At 45.5% G+C, this 23,921-nt stretch overlaps 3 protein-coding genes across 4 annotated transcripts in view; 2 read left to right on the top strand and 1 right to left on the bottom strand.

Annotated features, from left to right (window-relative positions):
- LOC111080092 (pneumococcal serine-rich repeat protein) overlaps positions 1-13,817 on the top strand; it is a 40,152-nt gene extending 26,335 nt beyond the window's left edge. Inside the window, 5 exon segments of the mRNA XM_041592850.1 lie at positions 11,581-11,743; positions 11,817-12,006; positions 12,008-12,095; positions 12,175-12,378; positions 12,440-13,817. Coding sequence (XP_041448784.1) covers positions 11,581-11,743; positions 11,817-12,006; positions 12,008-12,095; positions 12,175-12,378; positions 12,440-12,697 — 903 coding nt within the window. The 3' untranslated portion in view covers positions 12,698-13,817.
- Positions 13,818-14,042: 225 nt separating this feature from the next.
- LOC111080090 (CDK-activating kinase assembly factor MAT1) lies at positions 14,043-15,258 on the top strand. The gene has a single exon (XM_022375517.2). The coding sequence runs from the start codon at positions 14,144-14,146 to the stop codon at positions 15,104-15,106; it is 963 nt and encodes a 320-aa protein (XP_022231209.2). The 5' UTR covers positions 14,043-14,143; the 3' UTR covers positions 15,107-15,258.
- A 667-nt stretch (positions 15,259-15,925) lies between these two features.
- LOC111080091 (ubiquitin-conjugating enzyme E2 W) lies at positions 15,926-22,644 on the bottom strand. 2 transcript variants are annotated; one of them, XM_022375520.2, is made up of 5 exons: positions 22,374-22,644; positions 17,182-17,273; positions 16,818-16,920; positions 16,524-16,755; positions 15,926-16,429 (listed from the first exon to the last, which is right to left on the bottom strand). In XM_022375520.2, the coding sequence occupies exons 1-5, from the start codon at positions 22,395-22,397 to the stop codon at positions 16,416-16,418; spliced, it is 465 nt and encodes a 154-aa protein (XP_022231212.1). In that variant the 5' UTR covers positions 22,398-22,644; the 3' UTR covers positions 15,926-16,415. The 2 variants fall into 2 exon arrangements, with proteins under 2 accessions (XP_022231212.1, XP_022231210.2); XM_022375518.2 differs by lacking the exon at positions 22,374-22,644 and adding an exon at positions 18,102-18,538.
- Positions 22,645-23,921: the final 1,277 nt, after the last annotated feature.

Raw genomic sequence — 23,921 nt, 5'->3', positions numbered from 1 at the left:
ACAACAGATCCGTGTTTAAATGAACCCCTAACTCTGTACTCGCTAAATAAAACCCAGAATAGTTGAATGGACCCCTAATGGACCCCATTCCTGCCATTTCCAAGCATATAATTTGCAGAGCAGGTCACAAGTTATGGAAAAAACATCAGCAAAGAGAAAGCTAATGACCATTATCATCTCCAACGCCATCTGCATCAGCATCAGCATCATTTATTCCTTCAATTTGCATAGCAATTTGCCCATAGAAAAACAAATTATGATATAAAAGAAGATGGAACAAGCAAGGAAGCTCCGCTTCAAGGGTTTAATGCTGCAAGGTGACTCATCCGAGATGCTGTTGCTGCAACTCCCCTTTTGATGTTGCAAAAACATTGAAGTAATTTGAAACGAACTGCACCGGCACTCAGGCAACGCTCAGTGTCCTGCCTGTGTGCGCTCAGCCTCCCAAGGACAGAGTCCTCTTCCGTCTCCACTGCTTTAAACAAATTGAAGCTGTAGCAACAAACGGCAGTAGTGCAGCAGGCCGCCCTCTGATGGTTAGGTCAGGTGATGCACGCAGCTTGAATTGCATGCAGCATTTTAAATAATTAAGTAAATGATTGGGCCCGAGCAGCAGCAGCAGCAGCAGCAGCAGTAACTAAATTGTTCCCTCTTCTTTTGAGCTGGGAATCTAATTTCATGTGTCTAATGCTGGGAGTACATAAGTCTTTCGTAAGCATAAATAAATTAGCGAAAGTTCACACGTAAAAGCAGGAGAGGCATGAATGCAGGCGGGAACTCAAGAACCAGTCACTAAATAAGTGAGTTTCCTTCTTGCTGCTCAACTTGTGCGAGTACAGGTGATATTTATAACACGCACACATTCTGATAGACACACACACAGAGGACTCATGGGATACCCACTATTCGGGGAGGGAATTGAGTGGACCATGATGACTCCGTTCCACACACCACACTTATTCCATATACCCCCTGCATATACATTTCGGCAATTGACGGATGGATGGACAGACATGCATACATATACTTGGCCGAAACGTGTCCGGATGGCAGTACGTGAGCTATTTGGCCATGCCCCCACGTCTTTTGGGCATGTCCAATGTATGCTACAGATGTATGGGAATGTCCTGGCTGCTGTTGGCCATTTGTCAACCTTAAACCAAACAGCTGCCAGGTCAGGGCACCTTTCAGTTTGTTTGGTGTGTGTGTGCTGTTGTTTTTTTTTCGTGTTTGTTGAGGCATGCCACAAATTATTACCAAACATTGCCGCCCATACCCACAGCACAGCATTCGTCTAATTGAAAACCAAACAAAGCAACGAACACAGCAACGAAATTTCAATGCAAACAACATTCCATTTGTTTGCTTCTCCCCTGGCCGATGTTGCTGTCTTCAGCTTGATGCCTGTCTCGCTCCATATAACATTTATGATTCACTGAGTTGACAAATTTCCCGTGGAAAGCAGAGGAATGGGAGGGGGACGTACAGCAGAAGGCACACACAGACATCAACAAAATAAAAGCGGAACAGCAGAATGCCGGGAAAAAGATGACATTCTTGCGTGGAATGGTGCCGGAGTCTGTCGCTTTTGTGCAGCATCATCATAATACACATTTAGACGAGGGCTTGGGGCATGCCACTTACACTCACACCCAACGCAAATGGCTGATAGATGTTGTATTTATTGGGTTATCCCAAGAAACAGAGAGAGCAAGAAAAGAAAACTCAATCAGGATAGTTTTTGGGATCCTGCAGAGTGAATTTTGCAGTCTAGGATTACCAGGAATATGGATAGTTTGCGATTTACATATAACCGATGGTTGGCGCAATTCGAGAAGCACAAGCGAGTGCTCGAGAATTGCAAAAACAACATGCATGTTGTGTGCATGAGACGAGTCTCACGGAACTGCTCAGCACAGCTGGAGAATATATTCATGGATTTCCCTGCGATCCCTTCCCATTCTCTCTCTCGAGTAGGTATTCAGCTTTTCTTGCAGCACTCCTTCACATTCTGCTCAAACATTTTTCAACTGGCATCGCTGGTAGCACACACACACATACCACTTTTCACGTGCCACTCATAGTTCTCATAGTTGCTGTGCTCGTCGTCATTTGCATGGAATGGCAGGGGATGGAAGCCTCTGCCCTCTGTCGGGCTCCTCTGTTGACTGCACATGAAAAATGGCGACGCTTATTAAACATGCTCCAATGGACAGGCACCGCTGCATACCAGTCCCATACACATACATCGTGGGAGAGAGGTTAGTGGATGAGGGGCACTAAACTTGGAAAAATTTATGCGCCAGCAATGAGGTTTAAACTCTGCCATTTGATGGGCTCGAGGCGCAGAGTCGTCTCCCCCGCCCCGAGTGTGTGGAGCGAGCTCTTTGCCAACCCACTAACTCTCATTAGTTTTAGTTAGTGTGGCGCGGAGTGTCGGACATAGAGACAGAGAGAGAGAGAGAGAGTAATACATTTAGAATAACAAGAAACGAACAGACAGAGACCCCTCAATGGGTCAGGCTAGACAAAAGAGGATAATCGTCGGCGTCGTCGACGTCTGGCCTCAATTTCGTCTCCTCCTCAGCACCTTTAGGGACCCTTTGATTGGACTTTGGTCCACACCCGTGCAGGGGTTAAAGCCAGCAGAGACGCCGCAAAGTAGGCAAGAAGTATGCACTGGCCTGTACCTGTACCCCCTGCCCATTTTCCATTAACTTCTTCTTTTTCTGGGAGTGTGTCAAACGTGGAAATGGTGAAAAGGGCTCTCCACTCCTATTTGCATAGCTCACATTTCGGCTCTTGGGCTGCTGCCCCCCTGGGGGCACACACTCACACACCCACTCCCACTCAAACTTTTGCAATTTGTTTGTTGTCGTGCTTCGTCTGGGCCTTTCATTACGCGCCAATGTGGCAGGATTTCCCTTTCTCTTTTGGTTTCCTTGCTGCCGTTAATTGAGATGCTGCCCCAGCTTCTGCACCTCTGCCTCATCCTGCAGCTGCTGGCCACAAGCTGAAAAGTAAATTAACACGAAAAAGCGCACATGAAACATGAGTACGTGGGAAAGCTACCTGCTGACTGTGTGCCCATAAACGGTAACAGCACTCACACACACACAGGCACATCCACACCCACTACAGCATCATGCACAATCATGCACAGTTGTATTTGTGCGAATGAATGGCCCTTACACATGCGTGAGGAAGAGAGGGAGTCGGAGGTGGTCTGTACTCTGTACGAAATGAAAGATTCAAAAGGGAAAGCCAAGCGAAAGAACTCGCGAGAGCAATTAAAAAGCTCAACAACAAATTGCAGTCAAGTGCTCAAAATTCAAAAGGGAGCAAGCGAAAGAGAGTGGGATAGGTGGTGAGTGAAAGGGAGATGGAAGAGAAGAAGTTTAATTAAGGGAATATTTGTGAATTCCCATTTAAAGAAGAATATGTATGTACATTTCATAATATTGAAATTAAACTACCAATGAATTGCTCCGAATTCCATAAACCATAAGTAAAGACGGGACTGCTCCTTAGCAAAGTTCAAATATTAAATCTCCATGAATAAATAGAGAATGGTAGAAATAATGCTGAATTTAGAAATGCAACTGCCATATTCATTGGATAAGTACAAAGGAAAAAACGCACTTTATTTTATTATGTCACTCGACGGGAAACCCATAAAGCGTCGAATATAACTCCATTTAAGAGCCCAGAGGGTGGTCTGTACGGAGTGTACACTCCCACTCGTACACTGGGATCTATCTACTCGTAATTTGAAATCATTTCCATTTACTGTCATTCTCGGCTCCTCTTAATTTTCTATTTGACTTGGCGGAGACTTATGGGAAGCAGCTTCTAGAATGATTTAATTTGGATTTACTTGCAACAGACCCAAGAAATTGGCGCCCCATTGTGTGGTATGCCCCTGTAGATATAGTACCACCCCCCTTAGAGGCAGCGGAAATTTATGACTGACACAGAGAGAGAGAGCGAGTGAGAGAGTGGCTTAAAGGGAAGACATTTGCTCTGTGTGGAGTCCCGCGACTGGTAATTGCAGTCAACATTTTAGCATTTTCAAGCAAAACTAGAAAACAAATAAAAAGCCAGAGAGCACGTGACTGGCATAGAGCGCAAAAATGCTTGTAAAATGTAAATGTTTATGGCTGAAGAGGCGCGCGAAAGCAGCTCCCGAAATGGCCCTGCTCCGTAGAAGCGTCTGAAAGGGAGGGGCAGGGGCAGAGCCTTTGGCCTTTTGGTTATGAACTTGTCGTCGCGGATTCAGCTCCCTGACATGTAAAGGCAGCCGGTCCTCTGCCAGCGAAAGCAATTTCCGCTTGGGTCGGGTCGGGTTGGGTCCCGGTCTGGTCAGCCAGCGTCATTTCCGCTTGAGCTTTGGCATTTTAGTTGCTTGCAGCTCATCTGAAAACACCATAACTATGAAAGGATACATGTATTATTTTGGGGGGGGCGATCTGTCCCTCAGCTGTTGCTCTGCGGCTATCCTCTAGTCTCCATTCTTCTTGTTTGTTTTGTTCTCTGGATCGAAGCACTAGATTAACGTGTGGAAAATTGCCCAAATCATACCTCAACTTTGTTGTTTTCTTTTCTGCGCTGCTCATTTGGTATGCAAATGTTCCTGTTTTGTTTGTGTTTCTGTTGAGAGAAATTGAAATTTCTGTCGCGCAAATGTTTGTTCTTTCTGCTGTTTGTGGAACGATTAATGCAGCAAATTGGCAGTGAAATTGCAAAGGCATCAATCAGCGTAAGCTGGGGGCAATCTCAGGTCCATTGGCAAGGTCTAAACCTCAACCCCTTTATCCTTTATCGCTCACTCTCACTCTCTCTTTCTCTGTATTTGTGTGTGCTTGTGTTTGGGCTGGACCAAGCCGAAGTGTTGAGCTCATTGCAAAGGAATCGGACAACTGCATTGGTCAGCTGAATGGATTGGATTGTGTGTGTGTGTGTGTGTTATCGTTGGTCAATTGGCCAGTGCCGCAGCTGGGAGGGCCCAAATGTTTTGGCCACATAATGAGCGGCATGTGGTCGTTGGCAAAGCGAGCAGCTGCTGCAGTCGTTCGGACATGCCAGTCCAGGAAATTGCTTTGGGCAATGTCTGCATGGAGCAATTTGCAATGCTGTTTAGGAACTTTTGAAATTTCTTTAAGAGATATGTACGTACGAGTGCCGATGGCTGCAAAGGCAGCAAAGGCGAGCCGAGCCCGTGCCATAAATGCAAGCGAAGCTTACACTACGCGCAAGAAAGAGAGCTAGATCGAGAGAGAGATCGAGAGAGAGCTAGAGTGCGAGAGTGCCTGAGCAGCTTAGATGTTGCTGCTAGCCGAAAGGGAGCCAGATTAAGACTAAAGATAAAAGCTTTGGCTGCTGCCTTGGCGCATCCAATGTTTCGGTACAGTGTGCACTGCACTGAGCGAACCAGAATTGATAATTACATGATGGGAGAATGTGTCTGCTCTGCTGTCTTCAGTCATTTTGAATTTCTAATTGGCACGTATGTGGGGGAGGAGCAGGTGCAGGTGTCGGTTTCTGTGTCCTGCTGCAAATGCTGATGATGCTGAACAGAGCAGGAATGCGGTGGCCACAGGTTCTGATTGGGAGTTCTGTTCTGTCAGTTTTGCAGACGTTGCTCTAGGGGGTGGGAATAGGGGTGTGGGAGGCACAGTTGCCAGGGGGCTTGAGGCTTATGTTAAGGCGAGTACAGTGCGTTGTGGTTTTGATTGTAGTCCGAACACATTGACTTTCCATTGTAATCAAAGCGTACAGCAGTTTCTTGAAATAGAACAGGACTGACTTTGCGGAGGGGTCTTGGGGGGGATTATAAAGCCACACCTTTCACGAATCCTGCATAGAAAATGCAATAGAATATGTTGCTATGTTAAGGAGTATCAAGTAATGCGCTTAAATCGCAAACAGTTACCCCAAGAGTGGCAAGTGGAGGAGCCTGCTGCTGCTGCTTCTGCTACTTTCCACAAAGTTTGCTGGCGAATGTACACCACAGAAATTCCATATTTCTGCTCTCAGTTTTGATGACATGCAGCACAGAAGCGAAACAAGTTGCAAACAAGCAAAACTTTGCCCCAAAGAGCATGGCCATGGGGATGGGGATGGGGATGGGGCTAGGATGGGATGGATCGCAACAAAAGTTTTTCGTTGGCGCATAGAAACCGCTAGTTGGTATTTGCTTTACAGCTTCTTTTCTGTCTTTTCTTTTCTTTCGTTTATTTGTATTATCTCTCTGTCTCTCTCTCTCTCTCCTTTCGGTATTTTATAGTGGGACAAGCATAAAACTTTACCATACAAAAGTTTCGACATTCGGCAAGGCAAAGGCATTTTTGCTCGGAGAGTGAGATGTGCAAATACAGAAACAGATATACAGACAGACAGGGAGGGAGGGAGGGAGGAAGGGGAGGTGGACTTTTGGGCTGCTAGCGAATGTAACTGGATCTGGCTAGATGTGTTTATATTATTTACAGAGCTCGAATATATGACTTGCGCTCTCTCCTTCTCTCTATCTGCGCAGCGACCTCCCAGCCAAAATTGAAAAAGTTTCGTTTGCTTTTTATATGAATGTGTGTCCTTTACTCTGTTCTTTTATCTTATTTTTATTTTTAATTGACTTAGTTGCCTGGCATATCAGGTGTAAAACTCTGACAAAAGTGCAGCGAAAAAAATGGTGTCACAAAATGTACGCATCCACCTTCTCAGTAAAATTGAATATTGATTCAATTTGCAATGCCGTCGAGGGCTGACAACGTTCACCAAATTGCATTTGCACATTTCACACTTCGCTGAAGTTGGCACCGGCACTGCTGCAACATGTTTCTCCTCGCATTTGGCGAGACGTTGCGCCCGTAAATGCGATTTGTTGTATATCATATGCTGTGAGGCGAATGCTTTAGAAATCTGCAGATCGGAGTTGAGTAAATGCCAAATTCATCGCTTAGAAGTTGAACCCACAGGAGCCACAACAGGTACAAGATCTCTAGCTCCTATATTTAGAACCTCTTTTCATGGTAATACACTCACATAGTTAATTGTGGAACCGCTAGTGTCTTTTGAACAGACTACAAGATGTTTCTCAGTGTATATGATCAACTGCAACCTGTGCATTCTCTGATTTCATGTCTGTCATTTGTCTGTCCGTTATTCTTGTCATTTGCCTATTCTAGGTAATATTTAGCCTCAAGCAAAAGCTTCGCAATGCTTGGAACTGAGGGAAAGCTGATTGCATGTCTCTTTATCTTCCTCACAGTTCACAGATGGAGCTAATATTTACTGCTGGCAAATCAGTCCATTAAGACTTGGCATTTCATTTGCTGAACAGACCAGTCATTTCCCATGCAAATTGCAATATAGTTGTCAAATATTTCTGGTTGATTGAGATTTGTCTAGACCGGAAATGAAACCCAACCTGCCTCTGCTGCTACTCCTCTGTCTGCTGCTCCTGCCAGAGGATGCCGTCTGTCAATCGGATGACGATGATGGTTTGTACAGCAGGTGCTTGGGCTTTGGAACTGTTTGGACTGCCGAATTTCATAGATACTCGTATCATAGAGACCCACTATTCGTTCTTCACCATTGTGCCTCTGGCTCTTAAGGTTTTAGCATAATTTAAATAAATATTCAACTAAAAAAAAAAGAGAGGAGTAAGGAAGGATAGAAAAGCGACTTAGCGACAATCCGCTTAACTTGACGAAAAATTTTAAATTTAAGCCCCCCCAGTTTCTACTTTTTTTTTATTTTTCGTTTGGCACGAAATAGTTGCTGGCTTTAGAGCTGGATATTTGTCGTGAACCGAGCATTTCCAATCAATTGAAATTCAATGCTGCTGCTGCTGCTGTTGCTGCCCGGGGGAGGATGCCATTAACAACGGATCCGGAAGTGGAGCTTTGGACATGCAATTTAAATTCAATTTTGCACCCAAGCACGAAATGCCCAAACAGCGAAACGCTGACAAACCAAACAGAGGGAAAAGGTTGGTTGATTCCTTGAAGCTCTTATGACAGTTCCCCAACACCATGGGGGTTTTGTTCAACTCGGCCAGAACGTGTGACAGGAATAGAAGGGGGGAATTCCAACTGGCATTGCAGAGGGGGGAGAGCCTCCTAAAATTGTACTGCCATTGACGAGGAATGCAGAATGCCATTCCAGTGTTGGGAATGAGAATGGAATGGAATGCTTTCTCCCTCAGAAGGCATCCCTGTTGCACTGTTGATATATGGGGGCATCAAGATTTTCTATTGGGGAAGAGGTTGGAACCACAAACACAGCCTCGAACAAGAAAGAATTTCGCTGGATTCTTCAGTGAAAGTTCCCGTTGCATTCCTGTTGCATCTGTTTCTATATTTATATTATATATATTTATTGTATAAATTTTATACCAATGTCTGCGCCTGCATTTCAATTGCGGGCAACATCATTAAATTATCAATGCTTATTCCGTTCGCCGTGGAGTGTGGAATTCTAAAATGACGCCCCTGCTCCTGCTCCTGCCACTGCCACTGCCACCCACACAAGTATTGTGTGTGTTCTATTATGTCACAAACAAGTCACACCGACAACGACTATTGCTAAGCGGATTGTGTCTTCTTTCCCCGTCTAATATCCTGGGCCCAGACAATGCTGCTCCTAGTGCTCCATTGTCATTGTCTCCCTGTGTTATTGGATTGACTTAATGTGCCCCTACCAGCCACCAGCCACACTACCCATCCACCCCTCCAGCTGGTGTCACACTATAAATAGATCAGTCAGAACACATACAGCTAACTGCCATATTGTGGGTGATGTTAATCCAAACTGCTCTTCCAATTGGCATTCAACACGTCCACATGGCCCCCCAGTGTAAATCACACTAATTAAATCAGAATGCGGCATTAAAAGTTTACGGCCCGGACCATGACCAGGACCAGGACCTGGACCAGCATCAGCACCAGCACCAGGACATTAATGTAATCATTTGCCATAAATTTGCATTTATGACGCGTCTTGCGTCGTCTCCTGCACGTTGTCCGAGCAATTCGTTTAGTGGCTAGGCTAACGCGATCCGGACTGACATCTTGGCAGCGCAGTGGCAGCGACACGATGTGGCATATTAATTAAAGTGTCGTCGCTAATGAGTTAGATTAAAACGGACAGTGGGACAGACAGGAGGCACCCACGGACTTCAGTTTGTCCTTTCATTTGGTGCGAGTGTGTGCGTGCAATTGGCAATATCTGGGCAAGGAATATGCCGTGTGTGTGTGTGTCGTATTCATTAGTGTTTTTATGCACGTTGTCGCATAATGTTTGCCCCTTCTACTTATCCTTATCCGTTAATCTTTAAGAGCATCTGCTTGCAATTACCAGTTCGTCTACAATAAACTTGATTATGATATACCCACAGTTGGCTAATTACAGTACATATACCCTTCTGTGTGCGCACAATATTAAATGGTGGCATATAATTACAGTTCTACATGTTTGTAATCTTTTTTACCATAACCAAACATAGAAGGCATCCCATAGTCGATAAATCATTGCAATTTGATTTAATTCGCTCTTTCATTTTTTCCCAAGGCGGAAATTTCCCTGATTGAGTTTACATCTAGCGAAAATTATTTTAAACAGAAACGAAACTTTTAAATTCCGCAAAAGGGAAGCCTTGAAATTGCATCAAATGAACAGGAAAGCAACGAAATTTTAAATGTTCCGTTTTGAATCGTCCCTCTTGATAAGACTTTCGTACGCACAGAGAAAGAAAGAGAGACAGGGAAAGAGACCAAAAGTAAAATTTATACGAAAGCCATATATCAGAATTATTCAGCAATAACTATGGAAATGCTGGTAGCAAAAGGAGGGGAGCAGGTGGAAGGTGCAGTGATGAACGCGGGCCAGGACTTTTAAGGCACGACTGCGAAAATACTCAAAACAGGCATTCACGAACAGCACGGAGAACTGCCACATTGCGTGTACTCGGCTGCCACAATTACTACCAAACAATAAGAGCTAGAGAAATCGGATTTTGTGTCCAGACTCCTGTGAATTTAAGTACATATTTATCAAATTCTGCACTCTGATTGCCATCTGATCTTTATTAAAACCAGAGTAAGGAAAACAGCGTGAGGTTTGACATTTCTCTGGGATGTTTTCGATTAAATTGAATTCAATCAATTTGTTTCAAGAATCCCTGCACATCTCTACAATAAATTCAAGCCTCTCTCCCTCTTCTGCAGCAAATACAAAACTTTGTCTCTGTCTCTGACGCAGCCTCTGTCTCTGTTTCTACATATATACGAGTACATATGTATATATTAATATATTTTATGGCGTTGAACATTTACCAACTGACATTATTAATACAAATTTATGCACATGTCATGTGTCTTGTGTGAGTCTTTTGGAATCTTGTTGTGGCAGTTGGCTTTTTAATGGCCAACACAACTGCCAACTGCCGAGCCCGCCCGCCCATGCATTGGTTGTGCTGCCAAGGACCTTTGCTGCCGAGTGTGTAAAATTGCCCTCAAGCTGTGTGTACTGCTGGCCCAATAAATGTTTTATGTGGTAGTATTTAACATACTCGTGTCTGTCACTGGGCGACATTTTCAATTTAAATTCCTCAAGGGTTTTCGGTTTGCTGAAATTTTAATTACAATTTTTCAAATCTTCCTTCTGGTTTATCAATAAATTTTGTATGTACAAAAATGTGACCTGCGCAGCATAGAAAATGCGAAGCTGCACCAGTACAGGCCATGCTGCAGGCCACTAAATTGTGGCAGCAGCTGGCACAGAGCCATCCGGGCTAACGATATCGCCAAAACCGCCAGCCCAAAACCAGACGGTATCCTGCATCCAAAGCGTTGCGGCTGCTGTGACTGATGGTCAGGTAAAGCCTTCATCACAGGGATTATCCAGAGCGAGGGCGGGCTGGCGGTTGGACGATGGAGTGCAGCTGCCTTAAATGAAAACTTTCAGTTCAGCGGTATACTCGTTCTCGTATCTATTTTCATTATCTTTGCCAGAAAACAGAAACTTTGCTCTGAGCGAGGGACAACCACAGCAACAGTTGCAGTCACAGCTAGAGCCAGCACTACAGCCAGAGAGAGAAAATTCACTTTTAATTATTTACAGCTCAACAGAAAGTTGGCCACAAGGAGACTGGCCACAGGAGAGACTTTTTCCCCATTGAAGTTTGCCACCATACAAAAAAAATAGGAGAAATATGGTTAGGAGGGTGTCGAATCGTTTGGGAGCTTCCTGGGGTTTGCTTCCTTCCTTCCTTTTGCAATCCCATTACTTTAATGTGGGAACGGGAAACGGAAGGAAAGGGCGAAACTTTTTAAATCTTTATTTATAAAAGCTTCCGCTGGGGCGGAGGAAGCTGCGAGGGGATGGATGGAATAATTTTGACAGCCACAGTTTTGCGGTTGGCCCTAACTATGTGAACAAAGTTGCTAAATGCCTTGGAAAAACTTTTGCCCTCAGCCACGGGCCGGATAGGCAAAGATAGTAAAAGAGAAAGTGACATACAAATATCCTTTAGTCCCGCTTAAATTGGATTATGTTTAGCTAATTAATATCATCCCACAGTGCATGCGCGCCTATGTGGAGTTCGAGATATCCGAGGGCGCCTATGAAATCTCCTGTCCGGACGCCAAGTGCCCGGCACAGGGCGCCCTCTCCCTTCCCGAAATTGCGAATCTAACCACAACGAATCTATTGAAGAAGCATCATCGCTATCGTCTGAATCGAGGTATGATGCGAGTAATTCAGCCACAAGTACATTTTAAAACCTATTAACCTTTTCCTCCTCCTCCTGACCATAGAAATCGAATTGGACAAGACACGCACCTGGTGCCCCCGTGCTGGCTGCGAGACAATCTGCATGGTGGGCGGAGCAGCGCATGGACAAACTAGCGCCATTTGCCAAATGGACGAGTCGCCATCGACATCACAGAGTTACACACCGCAGCTAGAGGCAGGCGGTGGCGTCGTCGTCGGCGTAGGAAGCGAAGGGTGGACCTAGTTCAGGTGCAGCCGTACTCTCAGTGTCCGTGCACTGCCCCTCCTGCAAGGACGAGTTCTGTGCGCTGTGCAAGAAGGCTGTAAGTATGGGAAACGGACTCCTCTGCCGCTAAGCCCAGCAGACACTCATCCCTAATTCCATTCCCCTGCCCATTGCAGTATCATCCGAACATAAACTGCGAGGAATTCGGTCGCCGCCTGATTGCCGATGGCCAGGACGATATTGGCATACCGTTTGACAATGAGCTCATCAAGTGCTGCCCCATGTGCGCAGTGCCCATTGAGAAGGACGAGGGCTGTGCCCAGATGATGTGCAAGCGTTGCAAGCACGTCTTTTGCTGGTACTGCCTGGCTAGTCTAGACGTGAGTGTCGAAATGCGTTCACGAGTTGGCGAGTAGCTAAATCCGTCTATTTTCCCCATAGGACGACTTTCTGCTGCGCCACTACGATAAGGGTCCGTGCAAGAACAAGCTGGGCCACTCGCGGGCCTCTGTTGTGTGGCATCGCGCCCAGGTCATTGGGATCTTTGCTGGCTTTGGGATTCTGTTGCTGGTGGCCTCGCCACTACTTCTGTTGGCCGCCCCCTGCATCATCTGCTGCAAGTGTCGCGGATGCAGTGGTTCAAAAATTGACGAGGTGGATGCCGAGCTGGAGGAGGAGGTCACCGCCTTGCAGGGCTAGGCAGAGGAACTCCTATAGGCTCGGCGTCGCATCATCATGACGAAACGAACCGAGACGAGACGAGAAGAGAAGAGACGGAGTTAGGCTTCGACAGTTGCCACCTGTAAGGGTGGGTAGCTGGCTGTAAATGCAGCATCTGCCGGTAGCATCTATTGTTAATGACGAGCAGCTTACGTACATTTACACTTATTTTAGTTATTATAATTATAATTGTATATGTGTTAACTAAATTGTGATATTTACAGTGATTCGATTTCTGATTGAATCGACAAATTTGTTGAGAACCTATACAAAGACAAGGCGCCTTCGATTCTTTTTGGGTTCTTTCTTAATATATTCTTTCCACCCACTACTACACGTATATACATACATACATGTATGTACATGCATATATTTGACTAAATCAATCTGTATACATCATTAGGTCCTCTTTCTAGTGCGTAAGTTAGCCTAAATCTATTACGCAGGTGTATGCCTCGTAGTTCAACCTGTGCTTTTAATCATGCCAACACCCGAGACACCCCCAAAACCCAAAACCTGTAAACCACGATACCGGAACCACATTCGCACCCCAAACCCACTCTCTCAAGTATTACACATGCAAATAACGAATCCGAGTAGCTAATTTCGGGTACATTTGTTCAACGGCTTGGCAATGCTTTTATCTACATACATACATACACGCCCACACATACATATAGAAATACAATATACTTGCATATATAATGCATATATAGGAGGTGTATATGTCACTACTACTGTTTATTGAATGTATTTAAATGTAAATGTTATATGCAGCTAAAACAAATGTACGACAGATATATAACTGCGGACAGAGCACGCGACCGGGCCGTGTGCAGGCAGGGCTTGATTAATGTAAATTATTGAATTATTTAATGCATATACACTCAAATATACATACATATATCAAAATACGTTTAACATAATATGCGTGTATATTTCAAGGAAACATATTTAAAATCTACTCTTAATGTGAACAACTACCGCGTATGCTGTTTCAAATAAAAATGTTAAAAGAAAACGCGCGCTCTTTGATCTTTTTGCTGTTATTTGTTATCGATGGGCTATTGCAGCCCTTTCCGTCAAGACAATTGACATAATTCACCAAAAATAAAAATAATTCGTTTGAATTCGATCAATAAATTCAACCATTCAATCGATAGCAACCAGCTGCTTGGTTTTTTGTTGTATTGATATTTTGCCATCTCTACAGGGTAACAAAATACGGACATTCGCTTTCAGTATATTATGTTAGGTATATAATGTTAGGTATTTTCTCCATTTTGTGGTATTTACTATAATCAAAATGCCATCGGTATATTACTCCGCGGTCACACTGGCTCCAAAACAACAGAAACACCGGAAAATACAAATTTTTTGTTTTTTTTGGAGGACAACGAGTCTCTATAAGGTTCCTTTTGCAGCATGGAAGACCAGGCATGCCCGCGGTGCAAGACCACCAAGTACCGGAATCCCTCGCTCAAGCTGATGGTGAACGTTTGTGGCCACACGCTATGCGAGTCTTGCGTGGACCTGCTGTTTCTAAAGGGATCCGGGGCATGTCCCGAGTGCATGGTGCCACTGCGCCGCAACAACTTCCGCGTGCAGCTCTTCGAGGACCCCATGGTCGAGAAGGAGGTGGACATCAGGCGGCGTATCTTGCGCGACTACAACAAACGCGAAGAGGACTTCGGCACGCTGGAGGAGTACAACGATTACCTGGAGGAAATCGAGGACATTGTGTACAACCTGTGCAACAACATCGAGATCATTGAGACGAACAAACGTATCGAGGCCTACAAGAGAGACAACCGTGAGGTGATTCAGCGCAATAAGACCCGAGTGGGTCGCGATGAGTCTGCTCTGGAGGAGATGCTCGAGCTGGAGCGCGTTCAGGACGAGTCTCGCAAGAAGGAGCTCGGTGAGCTGGAGACCGAGCATAAAAAGAAAAAGGCCCGGGACAAGCAGGCCCTCATCGAGGAGCTCATGTACAGCGGCAAGGATGCTGCCCAAATCGTGACCGAATTTGCCGAAAAGGCAGAGAAGCAGCGCGAGGAGGAGAAGCAGCTGCCGCCCCCGAAGCTGTCGAACGAGTTCTCCACGGGCATCAAGTTTGGTCAGACGGCAGATCCAACCTTGATTCCCGTGCCCAAGTCGGAAGAGGGTCCGCTCTTTGTCTACGAGCCGTTACTTGCCACCACAGACGGACCCACACCACCGCCAACTAATGAGATCGAGTCCTTGGGGTACATCACGCACATACGTGCCGAGACGCAACAGGAGAATGCCGGCGGGTTCACCGCAACCATGGCCTGTGAGCGTGCCCTCCAGGAAGCGCTGCAGGGTCTTTTCTACACTCCCACGGCAGGCGTGGCAGCGGGCATATGAGGAGCGGAGCCCATCAATAGGATGACAGAACCACAGCACAGCACGCTTATTTGTTGAACAAATGTGTCCTATATAATCCATTCATCAAACCATAATATACTTAATTTACTATAATGCTTATGATTTGTTAGGTAAGAATAAAGTTTTTGGAATAATACACACGACGAGTAGTACGGCTACGGATATTGGCGATATTGGAAAGAAACCAGAAGCCAGACTCGGCGAGCGAGAGGGTGGGGTTCTCATTTGATTACAGACTTGGTTTTATTAAATACTTGCAACAGTACATATACATAGGCGTAGTATATATATATATCCTAGATAATCATACATTGTGTTAAATAGGGTGGAAGGGGGGAGGGGTCTCTTTATACAATACAATATACAGATTACAGATAAGTTATATGGTAGTTCAACGAGTAGCTCGTCACATTCTAGATCTACTTGAACAGTAAGAGGTAAATATGTTTTGCGATCGTGCGTCACAAGCGAGATTTTTGGCCAAAAACACATGGATGCCGGATGAATGGGAAATGGGGAAATGATTGAAGATTACAGAGTGTGCGGTGCGGATGATGGTAATGAGTGCGATATTCAGATATGGCTTCTAATACATTTCAAATGTTTCAACTTAACTACGATGACTCATGAGTTGCGCTTCGATTTGATGAATGGTGGTTACGGGGCTCCATCTCCAGCCAGGACCAAGCAGCGGCTTCTCGAGGGGGTTGCCTGTGGAATGTGGAAGCAGCTGCTGGGGGGACATCTGAAAGAACTGTCAAACAATTGGCAGATCGTGATCAGTTCACATACGCTTAGTTAGATGATAGCATAACATTTAATTTAGACGTAAATTTGGTCTTAATAATCTAATTTAAAATGTTAACATTTAGTAATAGGGTTTTGCACACGCCTTTCGTTGATTATAGATAGCTAGAATTATGTTGGTTTGACGCTCACAACGACCAGGGCCCGCCGGCACATTTATTGTTTGCCATTCACTACTGATAGGTTTCTTATTGTTGATCTGCCGGACTTTATAGTCACATCCGAGTGCACATGGGTGAGCTACAGCTTAAGCAAATCAGTGACTTGGCGCAGTTGTTGGATGGTATATGGTTCATGTGGATGCCCCCTGCTCGAGCAGTGCGAATGCCTGGGGTCGATTTGGCTGTGTGTCTATTTCTGTATTTCTGTATTGCTGAATTTCTGTGTTGGCATTCATTGCTGTTGATGTGTGTTCTTTGTTGTTTCTGAATGCGTGAAGCAAACATCAGCAGCAGGCAGTAGTAATAAATTGCAACTTTAACTAAACAGAGTCATCTGCAATAAACAGGAGAATAAACACAAACGATGATGAGTTATTAGTCCGTGCATGTACTCGACATTACGGGGTAGTGAGATCACTCGTACGCACCGTGGTACCACCATTTAGTCTTTTTGGGATTTTTATTGCAGGTCTTAACGTATAGCGCGTTGTCTGGAGGACGTTTCTTTTCGCGACAGCTGCTCAACATGGAAGCTATGCTAAGGCACACCGATTGCACCGACAGCGCCGGTGACCAGTCCTCTGTCAGAATGGACAGGCAGATGTGTCCATTGCTGTAGACATGTGGATGCACGGGTATATTGTTGCCAATGAAGGTCACCTGCGAATAGACAAAGGACAGTCAGTGTTTTCCGCATGCAACTTATGCTTGCTTGCTCATACCTCAGGCGAATCAAAGGGATATTTATTGTTAAACTTGAACAGCAACTGGAAGTCCTCGCCCTCGTAAAGGGTGCCCTCGAAACCTTTAATGTTTAATTTCCATCTGTAATCGAGACCAAAGATTTGTAAGTGAGTTGAGTGAGTGAGTGAGTGCCAAGCCGGCGAACAACAATTGCGGGCTTTGTTGTCACATTCGCTAAAAATGGCTCAGGCCACTAAATTAAGTTTTTATTTGTTTGCGCTGCGTTTTTGCTTTTATAATGTGTTCTGTATTAAACCAGTTTCAGTTTGCGCTGAACTTGGCCCACTCCAATCGCTGAACGGTTCAGCTCGGCTCGGCTCGGTACGGCACGGCTGTACTTACTCGGATAAATTCTGCTGTACGCTTTCGGTGTCGACGGTAACACCCGGTGGTGGCTCCTTGATCAGGGACATCAGCTCTTTGTGCAGCCGGCGCTGTAGAGTACAAAGGAAAAGCACGAATTAGTGAATGTCTTTGATGGCATGGCATGCCCGTTCTTCCTCCACTCCACTCCACTCCCCTCACCTAACCCACCCATCACATTTATCTTATCGAAAAAACACACCTTCAGCCAGGGCCAGGCCAGGCCACATTTTCCTGTGGTGTTTTTTTTGCACATCGGAATTGCGCTTTGTGCTTTAAAAACCTTTTGTCAGCCCACACCTTATCTCTGCGCCATTTCTCTCTTTGGCTTACAAACGTCAATAGTCGCTATATAAATACTTAGTAGGGTACCGCCTAGTACATAGTATATGTATGTGGTATATGGGGTATGTGATAAGATAAAAACGAATGGTACTGAAATTTATAGAGATTTGTCGAATGTTTTTCCGTCGTTCTGCTTCTCCAATCGAGTAATTCCCACTTTACAGGTCTGTGGACAGACCAATGTACTGCGTGCAGTGGGTATGCCTACATATGTACATACATACATATACGCATAATACAGATTGATTTTTGTATTTCTGCCCCCGCACAATTGATAAAACATTTGATAAGCGCAATTCTGCATACTACGTCTTAAGGATAGCCAGTAGGGAGTATGAATAATCTTGAAATATTCCGATTTCTTGGAAACCGTTCACACTCACTCAATGACGCAACCGCTGCAGAACAATGCAAATGTATACATACATACATATATCAATTCCCTATATGGGCGGATATTGAATCCGATCCTACAGACTGGTCAAAGTTCAAAGTACTCTCTCTCTCTCACACTCTCTTTGACTCTCTCCCACGTTATGTCTTTGGGTACTTGCCTCCCAGCGCGAGTTGTCCAGCTGCAAGGGCTTGCCGCATTTGGAGACGGGCGGCGTTTTCGGCTCTTTTGGCTCGGATATTATTTCCGATTTGGGTATTTTGTCTTTGGATTTTTTGAATAGCTTCAACATTTTGCACTTTTATTTTGTATCTGATCTGGGAATTTCTCACAATTTGTTCACTAGTTCGAATGATGACACTGTTTGTTCTGTTTCTCTCTCTCACTTTGCACAGGTTTCTCCTGCGTTGCCTAGATAAACTTCAACTTTTAGTTCGGTTTGTCCACTTTGCTTTGCTTTTGTTTCAATATGCCTCCTCGAACCGCACAGCTTTTCCCAGGGTACTGGCACTGGCGAACATTTTCCTTCTGCGCTTTCTAGTCGGACGAGAACCGCCAAGTGCGCCAACGTTCGTCGGACGACTGCAGGAAATCGCCGAGAAACTTGCGGGAGAGACGAGACTGCAAGGCGAGGCGCTTCGCCATGACGGCGCGACGTGTTTGCTGGTGTGCGTATCCGTCGTCGCCGTCGCCGATTCCAACCCCTTCCCAGCCCAACCACCGCCCTGCCGCGTGCTGCAAAATACATTTATTTTGCACTATCGAAAATCGGAATTCGCAAGTGCAGTGGGAAACTATGGAGAGGCGGGAAGTGGAGGGACTACGGCTGCTGCTGCTACTGCCAACAGAGAGACGAAACTTGTTTATAATACTCGCAAAGCGAACAAGTTGCCGCCACATCTGGTTTGTCTCGCCCAGATCACGAGATGGTCGCTACCTTTCGGGTGAAGGGGAGGGTTCCCGCAATGGACAGCAATGCTTATCGGGACACGCAGGCATTACCTGATAAGGAGTCCGATTAGATAAGCAACTGAGATAGGGACACACAAATATCAAAAATAATACAGCAATAATATTGCAAACTCATAACAAAAGGGTACAAAAGGTAACAATGGGGCAGCCATTTCAATGGATGAAACAAATAGATCTTGCCCGTTTCCAATTGATCTCGAACAGTTTATGGAGATGATCGGAAACACAAGTTGCTGTCGGGCACTCGCTCTCCCCAGCAATGCCACGAACTACTTTCGAGAGCACTGCAGCCAGAAGCTAATCATGGCAGAGTCATTAGATAGTAACGCATAGGCAGTAATAGCGCCCCCGGCGACTGGATGGGGGCAATAGGGGGGAAGTAGGCCAGGCCAATAAACACATGCCTAGTAGTGGGGGGTTTATTTTAGACCCCATCAAATAAAGAAAACTCAACAACACTAGAGAACGGAGCGGTACGAGAAACCACCTAAAGCAATAAACAAATGAAATGCAATTCAATCTAATGCCAAAGTCTGGGAAAAACCACTCGCTTGGAATCGAATGAGAAGTCTTTTGCTTTTAGGCCCCAGCCGCACACAGCAGCAATTGAAGCTATAGCCAATACTCGTATTATAGTCTCGTCTGGCAGATTCCTGAACAATAAAACTCAAACAGCCCCAACGCAGAACGCGGAGGGTAAACAAATAAACAAACGCTGACAGACATAGCGATGGGGTGTGTGGCGAGGGGGCAGAGGCCTTTGTTTCTTATTTTTTACGTTATTTTTCGGGGAATATTTTTTGGGTAAACAATTCTCGATTTGCTTGGTGGCTGATGAAAAAGCGTGCCAAAAACAGATGCGGCAGCAAAGTACGAGTACGAGTATTCGTGGCTGATAAACTTTTCCACAGCTGATAAACCCCCGAAATCGGGTGCTGGGAATCTCTGAGTGGGATGGATTTGGGGCGGGGATGATTCACATTGACACCCACAAGTGTTTGGAAATTGGGTTGGGTCATACAGTCTAATCACGCTAGTTCCAGTACCAGACCCAGTACCCGGCAAAGTCCCAGGGCCAGTCCCAGGCCAGACCGGAATAAACAAGCCCGAGCAACCACTTTGGCCAAATTATGCAACTTTCACATGCCCCAAAGCCATATAAAACGATTTCCTGAACCAGCAAAATGCTAAGCGCATTACGGAAGGGCCTGACAGGGACAGAGGGCCATCATGGGCACGGGATGGGCGGACAGGGCTTGGGCTGGGGCCTTGTACTTGTGATTGTGCTTTTGTTTTGTGTTGTAGTTTGTTTTTTTTTTTCGTTGTTGCAACCTTAAACTTGCTGCTAAATGCTCTTCCTTCTGCCCTTCACCAGCAATCGATAAGGCTACGTCATCATTAAGCCGCTCTGACGTCAGAGATTGTGCTTTTTTTCGGGAAATAAATAATCGGAAACCTGATGCGCCAGTAGCAGCTCGAACTGCCTGAAGAGCGACGACATGTGTCACAGTCCCAGCCAGCAGTGCCAGTGGCAGCGACACCATCACGTTCACATTGGATGACAAAGCAGAGGCAACAAGTTTCAGTCTACCCCGTCTCCGCATCTCCGTCTCCCTGCCCAGACCAGTCGAGTCCAGTAGCACGCCGCTTCTAGAGCATCTCCTGAGCTGATTGCATACGTTTGCCTGTAATCGGCTATCAACGCGAAGAGAACGTGGACGTGTTGTAAGTGGCGACACGTGAAAGGCGCGTGCAAGTGCTATAAAATGCGATCAAAGGGGAGCAGGCAGCGAGTGGCAGACACAATTGAATTGAAATTAAATGAAATGCATTGCAATTTGCAAGCAGATCTCTGTAAAATCACGCCAACAATCATGGACAACAACAAATGATTAATTTGTGTGTTTTATTGATAATTGAAAAGCCAAGCGAGCCCCACAAGCACCGGGATCACGGACCACTGGGGCAAATCCAAAGCCGGCCGGCAAAAGATACATCTGCGGATCCATGGTGTGATAATTGAAAGATGTTTAACAAACTGTCACAACGATCAGAGAATTGCGCAGGCAAATACTTAGGTCATTCCCTTCTGTTATCATTAGTGTTTAGGTCTCGTCACGTTTTCCGCGGTCACTGGCTGCGATAACCCCAAACGCGGTAGAGATGATGAGCCACAGATGGAGCTGCCTTCGGCCGAATTGTTATTTAAACTCCCCCGTTAATCGCTCATTGTTTCTGGGAAACGCGTCAATGGCAAACACTTCCTTATAGACTCATTGTCTCGGCTCGTGCTCGTCCCATGCATATTTCATGATGGATACCAGCAGATCAAAAAGAGCCCGTCAATCTAGATACTGGGCAGGGCCTAAGAATTAATTATCGACCAGATTGTCGTTGTAGCGACATAAACTGGTTCCCAAGACTTGGCAGCAGCCGTTGGTTGTTTGATAGTGATAGATAGATAGAATTTGGCTATTTATAAAGTCTCGGGGCGTAACCAGACGGTGGGAGCGTCAAGCAATTAATATTTTGAACGCGTGCCAAAATGTCACTCAGGGAACGAATGAATGTGTGTGGTCGGGAGCGGCAAACCGAAGGGAAACAGATCAAAAGTGGCGTTCGACAAAACTCTGGCAAATGCTGGGAGCACCTTTCAAACGAATGCGGACTGGATTTCGCGACACAAAATCATATACAAAGGCGCGTGCGGATTCGCGTGTCAACGAAAACAGACTGAAAGCGATGGACGCAGAGTCAGATGCGATGAGCTTTTATTTTTGGCGGATTGTGTGCGCCGGAGTGTGTGTGTGTATGCGTTGAGAGGCGTGTCGCAGGGCAACGCAACCGATGTGAGAGCAACCATCTGAGAGTGGCATTGGCTGGGCACAGCACAGGATCGATGGTCGAGGCGACTGCTGAAGGCTGCTCTGCAGGCGCACTGTTTACGTGGCATAAACAAAACGGCAGCAGGAATGTGCAGTCGGTGCAGGGGGAGACCTGCACTTGGTTGCATAAACAGAGAGCACAGGCCAAAGCACATGCGGGTCGATTTGTTGATCCGTATTCGTGGGTGGCAATTAGCAGGTCGGCCTGCCTCAATGACCTCAATGTGCAAAGGCCGTGCGGCACGACGGGACAAAGACGCTCTTTCATTGCCGCCGCTGCGCCTGCTGCAATTATATAATATTCAGAGATGAGTCTCTGGAAAGCTGGGCTTTCGCCGATAAGCCGCCTCGCTCCGCACTTCTCGAATGCGTCACACAGCGCCAACGCTCAAGTCGCCGCAAAACGATAAGGTGACGTTGAACCTTGTGCAATGTGTGCGGAAAAGGAACGGAACAGTCACATGGAGTCAGAGTGCGACAGAAACCAGACGCCGGCAGCAGGCAAACATTTGCACAAGTGCGAATGCACGCAGAGAGGGAGGGGTGGCCTGACTGCCGCTGCCCCAAACACTCACCTCACTGGGCGACATTGCCGTCATGTTGGTCCTCAGGTATCCGTCGTTACGCCGCTGGGACTGCTGCTCCACAGTCCTGCTGATGCTGCCACTGAACTTCAAACAGCGCCTTCCTGTGTGGCGTGGCGTTCGATTTTGTTTGTTCTTAATTTGTTGTTGTTTTTAAAAAAAAACACCTATGAATTGAATATTGTTAAGGGTGCAGTGTGACCGTCTGCAAATGTGCTCAAAATATCAAAGGCGTACAAAAATACGTAGTGAGTCCAGAGCAGAGCAGTCTGTTTTTATGAAAGTAATTTGTTTGCTAAATTGAACTGTTTGCTCCCAGCACACTGAAAACATAAAATATATGCTCACAAATTTGGATGATAAGTCATTTCTAATCCGGGATTTTAGTGTTTTCTGTTTAGTATTTTCACTAACCATACAGTATATAGATGTGCCAGTTCATACAACGAACGTGTCGCAGCTGAGTTTTCAGCGTACGTTCCCAGGTCTTCGGCTCTGGGACCGACGGCGTTCGGCACTGGGACCGACCGTGCTCGGCTAATTACGTGACACGAGCCGACTGGCAGCAAGCATGTATGTGTGTACGTGTAACAATCCAAAATACATGATTGTATGCATAGAATAATTTTTAGCTGCCGAAATCGATTTTGCTTGTGATGTCATTTTACGAAAATGTGTGTGGGCCATGTATTCTCACATACTGTGCTTGTGTGGGCTCTATAATTTTTGGCCGCTTGAACCGAAATTGGTTTTTATTCCCGTACTCAAAAAGAGTTAAGGGGTATTATGTATTTGTGGTAAAAGTGGATGTGTGTAACGCAGATAAGGAAACGTTTCCGACCCCATAAAGTATATATATTCATGATCAGCATCAATAGGCGAGTCGATATATCACACTGATACAAGTGTATTTCAAAATTTCGCCCCGCCCCCTTCTGCCACCACAAAAGACGAAAATCTGTGGAAGCTACAATTTTAAGGATACCAAAAAAGTAAAAGCGTAGTATCGTAGAGAATGCCCATATATACCAGATTGCCGAATCTGAATCAGATCGGATCATAATTATAGCCAGAATGAAGAAATTAATTTTCAGTTTCTTCCCCCGCCACCATCAGCAAGAGACCCGGTACTCATTCTCTTTCTCGCTCGCACACTCTGCCTCGTTATGTACGCGAGCGCCCTCTAACGGAGGAGATGTAGAATCTAAATAGAATGTAGAATGTTAGAATGTAGATAACAGATGTAGCAAAAAAATTGAATATGTAAAATTTTATTTAAAAATTCTAAAAAATCATAAGCTCAAAAATGTATATACTGACTGAGTACGGGCAAAAATAGAGTCGTGTCCCCAGAAGCGACTCAAACGTTCCTTCTCGTTACGATCGAAATTCTCTCATTTTCTGCCTCCACTTTCCACCGCTCACATGGCAGAAAACCATTAAATTCAAATCTGAGACACCAGGCGAACAGAAATCAGCAGAAGGTCGCTGGTTTTTTTTAATTTCTCTTTGTATTTCGTTGCTCTCTTTTTTTGATCT

The sequence above is a fragment of the Drosophila obscura genome, unplaced genomic scaffold (assembly GCF_018151105.1).
Source record: "Drosophila obscura isolate BZ-5 IFL unplaced genomic scaffold, ASM1815110v1 contig_186, whole genome shotgun sequence".
NCBI lineage: Eukaryota > Metazoa > Arthropoda > Insecta > Diptera > Drosophilidae > Drosophila > Drosophila obscura.
Note: the sequence above shows the minus strand (reverse complement) of the source record. Positions and strands in the feature narration are given on the sequence as shown.

What these genes read in the sequence shown, in the direction of transcription:
- LOC111080090 (XM_022375517.2), top strand. Translation starts at nt 14,144, where the DNA reads ATGGAAGACCAGGCATGCCCGCGGTGCAAGACCACCAAGTACCGGAAT.
- LOC111080091 (XM_022375518.2), bottom strand. Translation starts at nt 18,233, where the DNA reads ATGTTGAAGCTATTCAAAAAATCCAAAGACAAAATACCCAAATCGGAA. An exon ending in GTACAGCAGAATTTATCCGA is followed by an intron (nt 16,921 to 17,181) that starts GTAAGTACAGCC and finishes TCTCGATTACAG; the next exon opens with ATGGAAATTAAACATTAAAG. An exon ending in ATCCCTTTGATTCGCCTGAG is followed by an intron (nt 16,756 to 16,817) that starts GTATGAGCAAGC and finishes GTCTATTCGCAG; the next exon opens with GTGACCTTCATTGGCAACAA.